At 38.0% G+C, this 14,837-nt stretch overlaps 1 protein-coding gene across 1 annotated transcript in view; it reads right to left on the bottom strand.

The window, feature by feature from the left end:
• The window catches only part of LOC103267212 (semaphorin-5A-like), a gene marked incomplete at its 3' end in the record, with an annotated part of 229,540 nt that overhangs the window by 31,364 nt on the left and 183,339 nt on the right, over positions 1 to 14,837 (bottom strand). The window contains exons 5-7 of the mRNA XM_008064817.2: positions 13,049 to 13,111; positions 4,448 to 4,546; positions 2,650 to 2,863 (exon numbers count right to left, since the gene is read on the bottom strand). Of these exons, the coding sequence (XP_008063008.1) occupies positions 2,650 to 2,863; positions 4,448 to 4,546; positions 13,049 to 13,111 (376 nt within the window). The remainder of the gene's footprint in view (positions 1 to 2,649; positions 2,864 to 4,447; positions 4,547 to 13,048; positions 13,112 to 14,837) is intronic.

The raw sequence follows: 14,837 nt of genomic DNA on the forward strand, positions 1-14,837 counted from the left end.
GGGGGGGGTTTTTTTGGGGGGGGGGGGGGGTATCAGTGCAGATGGGCAGGAATGAAAGAAGAATGAAAGAAGGAAGACCTGAGACAAGGGCAAAACTGGTAGAGCAGACTGGATGCAACGTGTGTGTCCCAATTAGGCTGGTGAGAGTAAATGTCTCTGTGTCAGGTGAGGGTAGTAGAGTAGATAAGGGAAGTCGAGCTGGGTAGAGGCCAGAGGCCAGAATCCGTCCTGGATTGAGGATCTATCAGAGAAGAAAAAGAGGGTCAACCAAGAGTGGAAACAATATCTGAAGGCTCCGCAGCAGTAGAAAGTGCCCCAACAAAACACTGGACAGTGTATCAAGACAACACTTCCCATGCAAGAACTTGGAGCCCTTAGGCAGTGCTCTCTGCTCTTGGTCCTAGGTGTGAGGGTCTTCCCAGTGTAAACCAGAGAAGGGGTGTGTTCTGCTCTCCCGAGAAATGCAGGCTACTCAGTGTCATGTGAGTTATGCTGACATGATAGGCTAATTGGTAGGGCCACCATATTTGTCTTTTGAATTATTTTCAATTTCTGAAGTTATCAGATATCATAAATCAATAGCAGCATATTCTAGGAATCAGAAACATTACTTTCTTCATGCAACAAGTAACAATATTCTGCCTACCACTACTGGGGTAAGCCCTGGTTTGACTTCTCCACTACCAGTTGACATCATCTGACTCCCAAAGGGAAAGGATTCTACCCAGAGGGTTGACGAACTCTGACCCTCTGATCAGCCAGGTGGTCTATGAGTAAGAACACAGCCAATGTCTATAACTTATGCTATGACCTGGATTGTTTTTCCAGAACATCCTTAAGGTGGCACTTTTTGGAACAGAGATTGTGCTCCCAATTACTTTTTCATTTTGCTTTTGGCAAACTCTAATTATAAAGCCTTTGTTGGCAGGGGAGGGAAAAGTCATTTTTATTTTTAACTGGAAACTTTCTTGGGCCAGTAAAAATCAACAAATAAATAGAAAGAACAACTTGAAGCTACACAGATGAACATTTCAGAGACAAAAGGAGACTATCTACAGAGAGTCAATCAGCTCACTTGAAGCCAGCTTAAGAGAAATAATGTTAATGGGAGAAATCTAGTGAGTACTTCAGTTTGGGAAAACAATTCACGTTGCCCTTTGCAAGCAAGAGTCATTCGATTTTCTAAAGAAAGTTAATAATGAGGACACTCGTTTCTACAAGAGAGTTTTTTTTTAAAGGCAAACTTATGATGGTTTAACGGTTGGCTGTACAACTTGGCAAAATATTTGTGTTGAATATATACACACATATACACACATATGCATACTTGATGAGTCTAAATCAGTGATTTAGGGGAAATTCTTCCTCTGTGGGATTTCTGAAAATTTCTGAAAATAGGTTTTGTTGTTACAACTGGACAGAGGGGAAATGCTACTGGCACATAATGGGTATAAGTCAAGGATGCTAAGTATCCAGCAATGCCAAGGAACGTGCTCCCTCCTCTACTCCCAAACAAAGAATGATCCAGTCCAAAACATTAGTAGTGCTGAAGTTGAGAAACTCTGGTCTACATCATTAGTTTGCACTGGATGATAGGTCAGTAACTTTTTAGTGAACTTGAAATATCAAACTAATAAGTATTATTATATAATGGCAATGTCAAGTTTTCATCTTTGTGCAAACTATCAAATAAATGCTTAAGGCAGATGGTGTATACATACTGCCATTGCCAGTGTGTGCGTGCATGTGTGTGTGAGAGAGAGAGACCACACAAATATCAATGTGTACATAATAAAGTGTGGGTTGGATTTCAACTGACACACATCAGGACTTTGTACCCAGTCACTCTTGATTATGGTAATTGGTACCATCTTCTGACTGTTTAGTGAGCAGGTGACTAAGTTCTGGCCCAGAACTGAAAAAAAGTCTTCTGAGGATTTCTCATTTCTTAATAAAAATAAAAATGAATGTTTTTTAAAAAAAGAAACAGAATCATGGCTCTTCTTCTAGTGCATATCTACCACATGTGAATGCAATGACTGAATTAGAGCAGCAGTTTTGTATCTACAAGCAGAGCTGGGGGGCTGAGGATCTCCTTGACAGACTGTAGAGGGCAGAGACTGCAGTGAAGACTTGAGTCTTTATTAACTCTTGAGTCACTGAGGTAATAAACTCCAAAGATGTCTACTACTAACTTCTAAGTATGTCAGTTGATACCTTTTTAAAATTGTCAAACTATTTAAAGTTACCTATAGCCAAACACATTCTTTTACTCAATATCTAAAAATGCCAAAACATGTTAGTCATTTCCATTTCCAGATATATTCAAAGAAAGAGAAAAAACAATGCACAGAAGTTGACACCTATTTGTGACAAAATATTAAATTTTTTGCATTTCAAAAAAGATCTAATGTTGACAGAACGATCGTGTGACTGTGGTCTACAGTGTTAGGAATATCACCTCTCTCCCTAAAAAGTCATGTGATGTCCTTCCAGTCATTTGATCCAGATCAACAAGTTACAGTTTGATTTCTTTAGAAAATGAAGAATTTGCTTTTCTATAGAAAGTATGACGACTTGCTTTTGAGCACCAAATAAGCAGGCATCACAAATAAATGAGACAGAAAGTGGGAGTGACTGAAGGCTTACCATTGAGCCACTTGGAGTTGTACTGAGCTGTACGGAGAGGAGGTAAAATGCCCAGACTTCGGTAAATGGCAGGATCACGCCCCGGGAAATCCATGGCTGTAGCAGCATAGAGCTCCCCCCCGGCTGTGAGGAGAGCCGTGGAATTGTGCTGGGGACTGTAGGGACAGCGGGCCATGCCACTGATCTGATCGTGGATCTCAGTCAGGTTACTCAACTGTGGTTGAAGAGAGAGAAACCAGTTAGCCCTCCATCAAGACCCATAAGTGGCACTAACGGATGACACTGCCACAATCGCAGTGAAGCATGTGCAGGAAGCTCTCTGAGGCTCCTGATAAGAGATGGCCAACTTTTCTTCTCTGACTGATGAAAACAGCACATGCGGTCAGGATGAGAGAATCCACCAATCATTCTGTCTTTCTTATCCCTTTAGAGTTACTGAACGTCATTCTACTGAATATTCACAAATATGAAATTGCCTTTGATTTGTAATGCAGAAGTGTTGCACATTTTTCCACTTTGATAAAGAAATTAGTGCCAATATTTATAGAAATAGAAGTTACAATGAAGAGTTGTGTACAATTTTATCAATATAAGTGAACCAGAGTTATGGTCACCCCAAACAATGCGTTCACAGGTAAGGATGTGTGTTTATTCTGCACCGTGTAGCCTATATTTCCAGCTCTTTTCAATTTCAGTTTTTGGGGAGATACCTCAGTGTCTTGGAATCATCTTGTATAAATCCAGCTTCCTTAATGTTAGATTCCTAATCATGGAAAAAGAAAAGCTCTCGGGTTTGGGGTTCAATGTGGTCCTTTGCTCTTACCTGAGAGGTAGTAAGACAGAAAAGTCTGATTGCTCTGATATTAGATGTGCAGCCCAAGGCAAGATACCCAAACTCTTTATGTCTTGGGTTCTTCTTTTATAGAACGGAGCACCAAAGAGCAACTACCTCGTGGGGTAGATGGTGAAGATTGAATGATTGACTGGATGTCAAACACTGGGGAGGATGGGGCAGGGTGTGGAAACTAGGGAGCTCTCTGAGAGTGTCACATCCTTTTTCTCATCCTCCTCCTCCCGTTATTTCCAACAATTGAACGTTCACTTGAAATAATGAACAGTAAAAACAGATGATAAATTAAGGGTTTATAGAGTTGTGCAACCAGGAAATTAACATAATGGTATTTTCTCATTATATTCCCTGAGGAAGAACAAATTAATATCCTGAATTAGGAAGACTTCATGTGTGTTCTAATGACCCTGCCATGCTGCTGTTATTGAATGTGCAGGCTAAAAATTCCTCTGTTAATGACACTAGGTTAAAGAAAGAAGTTTAGTTACAACTTGACTTTGCCTAGGGTTACACTTGTTTGTTTTATTTTTTTACATACATTTTCTCTAACTTGTTGATTAGATTTTCTATCTTTGAATTGTGATTTTAAACCATTTTAATATGTAACAGTATTTCTACCATATGGCAAAAAATTTTTTTTAAATTATTTTGCTTATGATTAATGTTTAAAGTTATTGGTGGGGAAAATGCTGGTTGAAATAGTTTAGAAGCATAGTTAAATTAATTATACAGGTTATTATTACTTCTTGCTCTTTATATAATTGATAGTCTTAATTAACAAAAGAGAAATAAATTAACAAATTACATATTTATTCAATTTGACAAAAGGTGATTTGAATTAAAGAGCAATACTTTGGTATATAGAAATTCTTTTAAAATTAGGGTTTTAATATACTGCTTGACTTCTCCTAATACTAAGTTCTATTGAAGCTCAAAACAAAGTCCTACCGAGCGGTTGGTGCAGACAGGTGTAAATGCGTTGGTCCCACAGGTGAATAACCGGTTGCCACCCACCAAAAGCACCCGGATATAGTTCTGACATTCCTCCTAGAAAAAAAAAAAAATCACAAGAAACACATTAACAAGACCTGAGCACAAGAGGAATAGTCAGTAAGCATATATTTTATCTGCTTAATAAAATGCTAACCACAAAACAAAAACCTTTCAGATATTGACAAAAAACAACAAAGCTATAAAATAATTTGACTTTTATGAAATACATTGACTCTCTGTATCTGCACCTAGTTCAATAGAGAATGTGAAGATACTATACATTCAATTAAATCTCAAAGCACATGCCTTCTTTTGACAAAATGACTTCATTTGAAATTGCATCTGATAATAGTGCAAACTCTACATTTCCTTGAACAAGCATTAGAAGAATACATAAAAGGAGCCTGTTAGATGCTGCTCATGAAACAGTGCCTTAGAAAACTTCCCCAGGACTTTAAAAAAATATTGCAAATGCTTCTCCAATCGGGTCACGTGAAATTCTGTACACAAATCAGAACAAATTTTACTTTATGGGCTCAAGTTGCATTACCTACATAGCAAGTATCTATAAACACTTTTGATTCATTGATTGGCTAGCAAAAATATACTTAATAAGGAAGAGATGTCTGGAACATTTGGGACCAAACCCTATCCTGAGGGATGATCTATAGTTGAGGTGTTTTGTTTGTTTTTGTGTGTGGTGGGGCATGAGGTGAGGAGGTGTTGCAAAACATTCATAGAGAATCTGGAATATGGCTACACAGTGATGGACATGTGAGTTAGAAAACTCTTCATTCATTCCGCAGGCATTTACCAAGTAGCTCCTCTTAAAAAGACACTGTGCCAGAAGTCACAATCCAAGTCTTTGGCAGAAAAAGACAGGGTCACAGCAATTAACGTGGAGCTGTCGACATTCTATAAGGAGGACACACAGAGGAGCAGTTACCTAGCTTTAACAGGGAACAAAAGTAGTGTAGGAAAGCTTCCTGGAGGAGTTGACAACTAAGCTAAGTTTTAAATGAAGTGTAAAATTTAGTGACACTTCCTGGAGATGGTGTTGGTGGGACTTTACTGAGCAAGAGAGGGAAAAGACATTTCAGGCAAGAAGAGTATATTGTGCTCCAGCATCACGGTCAGAGAAGAGGTAACACATAAGCTGAGGAGCCCAACACAGACCAGGAGTGCTAGACTAGTGAGTTTGCATTTCACCCTGAATGTGAAGGAACTCATTCAATGTTGTTACTGCATGAAGTTTCGACGTGATCATGTTTGTTGCTGAAGGACCACTCAGGAAACAATGTGGAGGATAAGCTAGAAATAGGGAGACTGGAGTGAGGGAGGCAGGTAGGAAGCTGCTTCCATTAGTTCAGGCTTTTGTCATTTTATGCTTGGACCAAGGTGGTAGGTATGAAAGGACAAAGCCAGAATCCAGCAAATCAACAGAGCGGTGGTGGTGACTGACCAACCAAATAAACATGGAAGATGCTGCATGATGCTCTGGTAATTTGAACCACATGGCATCTGAAGGCAGGAGGATCTGGATTTAATGATACAGCAATCCTCTCTTTAACAAATGGTCCTCCTCTAAATAAAAATATTGATTTGCCATAACCCAGTCTGCTGCATGACGGCATAGTGGTGACAATGAAAAGTACTAAGATATTTGAATTTGCTTTCTAAATGTAGAGCAAAATACCAAGGGTAGATAATTCTCCTAACACTATTACTAACAGTAATAGCAGCAACTTATCATTGGAAGCTAAACTGAGAAAGGAAAAAAAAATAAAGATCTAAGTAAACTATCAGATGAACTAAGAAATGAGTATAAACAGTAGACAGTAAATTGGATAACAGAGAAAGGCACACAAGATGTGGGGAGGAAAGCTTGTTTTCTTTGGTTCTTTTTTGTTTTTATACCTAGGAAAAAGACAAGGGAGTTCTAAAGAAAAAGAACAAAACAAAATATTTCAAAGAACCACACAGTTACCCCTTCCCAAGCTGAAGAGAACACAGAGAAGGGCTATGGCAGAAACTGGCAACTCAAAGCAGAGGGGTACAGAAATTTGCAAAGACAGGGTCGGGGTAAGAATGAAAGCAGGAAAGCCATGCCTGTCCAGGGATATCCACAAAGACATCTTTCAGAACACAGGGCCAAGGGAGCTGATGGTCTTAATGGATGAAGCAGGCATGGTAATGACACTCTAATAAAGACAGGATGGAAAATTACACATGGTGAAAAAGGTGGCATTTATTTATTTATTTATTTTGGCTGCTGCTTTTAGAACTCTTTCAAAACCAAGGCAACATATAAAATAATCTCTTCTTTTTTAAAAAAGCAAGAGTCCGCAACAAGGCAAAAATGTGCTCATCACATACCATTGACAACATGGGCAGGGGTGACATTCCAAGAGAATTATCTGGATTGAAAGATATGATCAATAGCAGAGTGCTACAGCCCAATGCCCATTTGGTCTCAAGGACACAAGGCCCCATCCCCAGGAGAGGAAACACATGTTTTAGAACTGTTTTCTTAACTAATTCATTAGTTTTGCCTTATAATATTTCATCATTTTGGTTTCAAGTAAGTATGTTCTGCTTGAAGAAAGACTGCATGACTGTATAGGAAGGTGACCTACAAACACAGTGACTGTCTGAGGTGTCTCCTCAGCAACACTAAGTCCATTGACCAGCCCATCAATTTTAGGGAGGAGAGGTGAGGGTAGGAACCCTGACAGCCATTATGTTAATCACGGCACTCCCAGCCAAAGCATGTGTCTGTCTCTTAATAATGTATTACCCTTGTGAACATCCAGAGTGCTGAAGTGAAGCAATTTATAGATACTGTATGAGTCTTTAAAAGTTGACTATATACCAACCAAAGTCATAATCAGCAGGTGACTCTTAAAATCCAATCAGGTGTGTGTGTGTGTGTGTGTGTGTGTGTGTATTATATATATACATTTGCATATTTTCATCACATATATGAGATGGGACCGCCCCAAAAATGGAATTTATTTATAAACAATTGTGTATTTATTCTTACATATTTAAACTTCAGTCACCTTCAAAGTACTCTCTGATGCAAAACACCAAACAAGACCCTTTTTCCACTGCTCAAAACAGTTTTGAACTCATCAGTTTTGATGTCTTTTAGTGCTTCTGACCTTTTTTGTTTCATCTCTTCCAGATTGGCAAAACCTTTCTCTTTGAGGACTTTTTTTTACCCAGGGAAACAGAAAAAAAAGTCACTTGGCGTGAGATTCAGTGAACAGGGAGGGTGGAGCATGGGGGTCATGTCATTTTTTTTGGTCAAAAACTGCTGAACATTTAGTGTGGTGCGGGCAGGTGCTCTCATAATTCATCCATCATGAAATGGACAAATGCATTAAGTACCTCTGAAAAAATATTCACCAAAGTCGAATGCAGCCTCGTACTACAATGCTAGCTGGTACACTGATGCTGTGGGGCTCCTAGGACATTTACCTAGCAGTAGAAACCTAGAGGGCACACCTTCTAAAAGATAATTCTGTTTTTATGAGGGTGCCCCCTTGTATATGTACATAGTACAAATGCAATCTCTAGAGAGAGAAATGTAAACACAGACATATTACATGCTATATAATTATAGTGTATTTATATATTGAAATATACTAAACTATGTACATTTACATACTCGGTTCAACTGAGCTGACATCATGGGAAACTTGCTTGGGCACCTCAGTTAAAAAAAAAATTAAGTGTGCACAACCTGCATAGCCTTGTTAGTATTTAACCTAAAATATCCTTAATTTGTAAAGTAGTTATATAGGATAAAGGCAGGGGTAAAATGTGCTCCATGCATTGATTAACCCACAGCTTTGGAAATATTGGCACTTCAGGAAGAAACATCAAGACCCAACCCTATGCCAGCCCGCTCCTAGGCAGGAATGTGATATGTTTTTCTTCTCTTAATCATTAGGAGTTTACCTTTTTACTAGCACAATTTGACTTCTTGGTAAATAGCACCACAGGATACAATAGAAAGAACAATACACAGAGCCCTGGATTCTAATCAAAACTCTCCCACTAACTAGCAAAATAATTCTAGGAACTTAGTGTCAAAAGTCCTGAAATGAGATCATGAACAAAAACTTTTGAAAATTATAAAGTATAATATAAGCACAAAGCAGCTCTTTCACTCCCATAATAATCAGCTGTGTTTCCTTTGTACAGTTCCTAAATGTCAGGGTAGGAGAAAACTCGACTCAGACATAATAACCCGAAACAGACAAGGAACTCTTGTTAGATCATGAGAGAATCGACTATTTGCGTTTAAAATAATATTTGTATAAAAGCTATTTAAATATTTCTAGAATTTGACTTCCATAGTGCTATTTCCAAAATAATTAAATGCAACATATTTTATTATAATAAGTTTTTTAATCCATAAAAACAGATTTTCTTTTTACCCCTTTTGACATGAAATGCTTAAGCCATTGCAAGCAGTCACTCGCATCCTCTGAAGTGAGGTGAAAATTTTCTAAATAAAATATAACTCAAACTTTGTAAAGACTTAACAGTCTCAATACCTACCTTCTTTTCAAACCTGGCCCAAATCAGAGATTTGAATAACTTCTCTTGACCCTGACTGTCTAAATTGCAATTTTCGTGGACTACATATGAAATGATATCTGTATCTGGACACAGCAAACCCAGCGAAGCAAGAGGGAATCTGTCATCTTCATTCTCCTGTGCCTTGCAGGCAGCTGAGGAATGCTCTCATCAGAGAAGCAAGTGGGCACAGGCACTACCCACCCGCCCCACCCCCCAAGTCCAGCCACCTCCCTCATGCATTGAATTCCAGCTTTGCACTGCAGCAAATTGCAGTGTGTAGTGCAGCATAGACCACTTTTCTTAGAGTAGGAAGAAAAAAAAAGTTCAGTTAAAATGGCTGGCATTTTTCTCATTTTTCGCATGTCACGTTTTGCATTATTCCTTTTATTTCAAGGGAGAAGGGAAACTGTAATTCTGTGCAAGTTCTCATAACACTACAGCACATGCAGAAATACAAAATAGTTCAATTCTCCTTCTAAACTCATGACCACTAAGAAAAGTGTGCATTCCATTCCCCTAAAAAGACTATAAATCAGTCAAGTTCACTGCAAAAATGTTATCCGATTTGGCCCCCAGGAACAGAAGAAATTGGGCATGTCTGAATTCTCAACTCAGGGGACGGTCCTTTGGCAGGATGTACTTGGTCTGTTTTCTGCTGTTCTTAGGGGGACTGCCTTGTATCTGACCCCTCACCTAATGGTCACTGTTCAGTTAGTATATTAAGAAAGTAAATAAGGAAAGGGAACTTTCACATGGGAGTGAAGAGTTGTCTGCTGTCACCACCCATGAGCCAGCCTCACAGCCTAGACCAACACCTTTGTAAAGCCACCACAACATTTTTGTACATGTGAGCTTCCAGGGCACACAGTCCTAATACATAAACTGAAATCTGTTTCAAGGGAGCAGAGGTTACTTAAAACTCTATGTGAATTTATCAATATATTTAATGCAACCTAAAAGAACATGTGATTTATCTTTCTCAGAGAGTTTGGTGCTTGAAATTCATCTTCATCTGTCTAACCATATTAGCATTGAAAAATCCATACACAAATGCTGTTTGAATCAATTTATAATTACTAAGATTTTTCCATTAGCCTCAATTCATGAAAACCAAAAGCTTGTGAAACATAAAGGTATGACTTTATTTGGCAATGTCTGTCTTCCTCATTTGCTTTCTGTGTATTAAGAAAATTCAATTAAGTGTGGTAACGATCTGAGACTTCTGTGAATTAAGGGTATATTATCCACTGGGAATGAAAGATGGTCTTTTCCTATTCTTTTTTTTTTTTCTACTTGCTTAATTTCTAGTTACCAAACAACCAATGATCACAGCTTAAGGCAAAACATAGACCAGTTTTGATTCAGCAGAAGTGACTTTTCACCCCAAGTAGCAATAATCTATTAGCAAAAGGCAACCACACATATTTTTTTAAATTATAAACTTTCAGACTAAGAAGAGGAAAAACCCCGAGCTAGATTAAGTCATCTGATGCTTTCCTTTGGTATACAAGGAGCAAAAGGAGATTGAAGTCTAGGCATAAGAAGGGAATTAACTATTAATTTTTTAAAAATCTGTGAAACAAATATATGCATGTGATCCAGAGGAAATATGGAAGGCCTTCGAGGGCAAAGAAAAATCAAAATGTTCAGTGTAAAAGTCACCAGTACATTTATCATTTTAGAAAGTAAGGCAGGGATTTTCAACCAGGTCACTGCCTGGAAATGTCTGGAGACATTTGTGGATATTTTTGTTTGTTATGCCTGGGTGGGCAGAGGCCAAGAGAGCTGCTAAACAGCTTGCAATTTACAGGGCAGCCCCAACACGAAAGAATAATCTGGCCCCCAAAATCAATCATGCGTGGTAGGGGTGAGAAACCCTGAATTACAATTCACTGTCCTGGTTTGGGCTTCACGTGTTCATTCCCTGATTCAGTAGAGCATCTTCAAACATCCACCAAGAGCTGACTCTGGGCTCTGGGTACACATGTGGATCAACAAGAAGTCATTCAGCTGAGTTTCTAGTCCAGGGCTAGATAATTAAAATGCAGGGCAACAGAGCAAGTACAAATGGCTGCTGGACTTTTATAAGACTGATAACTAATGCAACGTGGGGGTAGAAAACAGAGTCCTGAGAAATGTGTGAGAAAGACAGGGGAGAAAACTGTAAGATCTACTAGGGAACAGCACATGGGTCCCAGGAGGGGGAAGGAGGGCAGGGTCTGTCAAGCTAAATATTTTCAGAGATGGACACTGTGACAAGTATCTGGAAACAATCTCTGTCATCAGGTTTCCCCAAACCGAATGGGGCTTATTGGTGTACCCATAAGACCTAAGAAGAAAGACAAGGGACAGGAAGAGCCAAAGTACCAGAAGAAAGATGAAGACAAGAAGAAATAGAAGAGAAAAGTGGAAGAAAAGCAAAACAGAGCATCAGACAGAGCCCCAACAGGAGGCAGTGATCTCTCAAGGTAAGGAACAGTATTTCTTGGCTCTGGAATATGGAAAGAAAGGCCAGTGCTTCCATCTGTGAATCTTCCTGGTTGAAAGAAAGAAGGTATCTTTTCTGCCCCACCCCCACCCCATGTGATTCTGACTCCCACAGCTCATTCCTCAGCACAGGTGGTCTTCTTTAAAGGACCATACCTGCTCCCAGAGACCAAAAGGAGAGCTCAGCCACATGTCTACAATGAGGAAACTCACACAACACAGTAGGGGACAGCATTTATTTGGGGTGAGGGAGGTTATTCTAAGACACCATATTCTGATTATTTGCAACTTGGAGATATCTTTGAATTTTCTTACATCTCTGATGAAAGAAGGCATTTTTTAAGATTCAATACTTTTGGTAAATTGCCTTTTCCACGTTTTTTTTTGGTCCCTAAATATTTCCCTGGCTAACACTATGTTTAATCCCTTTTCCTCTTTCTAGTATTTTATTTCATTTTAAAATCATGGGGTACATGTGAGGATTTGTTACCTAGGTATATTGATTGGGTGAAGGTGAGATTGGGCTACTTTATTCATCACTGAGATGGCTGGAAGCTGTCTGACTCTTGGAACTGTTCAATTAAAAGGAAAGAAAGCAAGCAAGGAATTTGGGTAAAATAAAGTACCTAACACTCTTTTTTATAAAGACAGATGGTGGGAGCATTTTTTGCCAGTGCTCTCTGCGTTTGTTGTATTGTCCCCCAAGCCCTGGGACCAGCTTTGCATAGCAAGTCCTCTTTGCTACTTTGTGTGTATTTGCTTTCTTCCACAATGCCAATTGTAAGTCATCACCGGAAACACCATGTTCGATAAAGTAGGAAGCTCACTAACAGAATGAGATGTAGTGAGTCTGTGCACAAACTGAAAAATTTCCTTACAGGATCATGTATAATTCTTTCAGATACATTGGCCTCCTCGAAAGGCAAAGAATCACGCCTCTTGTTGAGCCAGACAACTGTGTGCACAGTTACTCAAGACATACACTTTCAACCTTAGGTATAAACTGCACTTTCCAAAGGAATGCAGGGATATAGGTCTTGTATGCAAATAGAGAAAGCTTATTATAAGAGATATGTTAGGATAAATTATAAATAATAACTCTCAAATTATTTTTGATATAATAATTTTATTACATGATTAATTTTTTGAGTTCGCTACAATGTATTAAAGGAGGAAATTAAAATATTTTAAAAATCTAAGCATATGTTTTTTCCAAAGATCTCATAATCAATTAATTTAATTTCTTAGTCCAATGACTGAAAATGCAAGTTAGATCTATCTTATGCTCTGAATCCATTTTGGAAATGATTGATTGCCGTGGTTAAAAACTTGAGAATTTACTGTACATATATTTTGAATCCTGCTCTTCTTTTTTTACTGTATATTACATCATAATCAGGAATACCCTTTGTATCACAACAATATAGTCCTTCAAGACAGAGTAGTGATTACAGCTCATAACTGTGTCTTTCTTACCTTGGACTTGCCCTTGCTGTAACAGGCCTTCTTGGTAGCTTCATCACACTCCCACTTCACAGCCTGTAGAAAACACCGACATGACAGTAACTATTATGTCTTTGATTGAATGAAAGGGAAAACATAAATAAGGTACTGGTAACTGAATTCGAAAATCTGAGTGCATCCTGACACCAACATTTCATACTTGTATAGAATTTACACCAAATACATGAAATTCAGTCATGAGTTTATAGTTGGCTTTAAAATTGAGGCATTAGGACTTGCCCCTCCCTGAATATTTACTTTTAAGATAGTTATATGTTGGCACTAATAGAAAAGTATAATGGGTTGGTGACCAAGGCACTGATTACAGAAATTAACACGGCAGTGAAAAAACAATGGATCCAGAGGAGGCTTGAAGGTGAGGCCTTGAAACAAAATGATCTAAATATCCATTGAAATAACTTACATATTATCTTAATACCATGGCATTTATCAATAGTCACAGGTAATGAAGTGAGAATGATTTTGCATATCCTTACTACCAAGATACATATATAAATGATGAATAGTCAATAAATAAATAGCTCATGCAAAGAGCACAGCTACTATTTTTCCCCATTACCAGTTAGTTTTCATGTGTTATTAGCTCTGACTAAATATTTAGAGCCACAGCTTTTAAATATTCTTTCTCAGACTTTCCAAACCTAGCTCATGCTGATTAATTTAAGATGTGTGCTTTCACATCCGATGCTAACTTACAAATAGAATCTGTGATTAGTTAAGAAAATAGACAAAGCTTGCTTTACGGAAAGAAAAATGGTAACAAACATCCATGGCCTATGTATTGAGATTGTGCATAATTTTTTTCAACAAGTAGAAGCCACTGAGTTGTCTTTCTTTTCTATTACTGTATGGAGTATGGACTTTTACAGGATGAAAACATTTTCTTCATACCTGTTATCATCATTATTGTCTTACTATTAGAATTGGATTTCTGAAAAATAAGGCATGTGCACCAGTTCAATCATTGTCAGAAAGATACGTTGTAGTAGAGACCCTTTGTTGTTAATTTTGACTAATATCAAATAATGAACTAAACTAAACCCCAAACAGCTTAATGTCAAGTAATATAAATAAAAATCATGGCTCAACCTTATTTCTAGTAAGAAAATGTTTTTTGTTATTCTTCTAAGTTTGGAAGAATAACAAAGTCAGGCTAGAACCATTCTCTAATATCAGCTGCCCTCCAAAGAATGTTACATAACAGAGATTAAATCATAAAACACTGCATCTTGTATATCTTAAGTTACTTGGCAAACATAAGCCTGCAAGAAAAGTATTCTAGGGTGAGCCACTTCAGTGTCTTTGGAACAGAAACAATGCTATAACTGTTTTCCCTTGTGCAGACTTGGGGATTTCTGTCAGTGACAACATTTGATAAGAGAATTTGTTAATTCTTTCTGTGATGTTTTGCTGTTCATAATGTTTGATGGCAGCAATAAAGTCACAGCTAATCAGCATCTGATGCAAACACATGACTTGAATTTCCTACCAGGATGACAAACAGTTTCATGAAAAGTGATGACACCTCCAGAGAAATGATAAGAGCTTCATATACAGTTGCATAACTGCATCCCTATGAAGTACAGATAAAATGAAGGAAAATAAATACATTGCTGTTTATCTGACTTGAGCTTTAGTATATTCTTTTTTTAGATCTCTACAAAATATTACTTTGTAATATATTTCTTTAGAAGAGTAGACCCCATTCCAACTTTGATTTCCTATTACCAGAAGATTTAGT

This window comes from Carlito syrichta, unplaced genomic scaffold (assembly GCF_000164805.1).
Source record: "Carlito syrichta isolate Samal-C Ts95f unplaced genomic scaffold, Tarsius_syrichta-2.0.1 Scaffold308054, whole genome shotgun sequence".
NCBI lineage: Eukaryota > Metazoa > Chordata > Mammalia > Primates > Tarsiidae > Carlito > Carlito syrichta.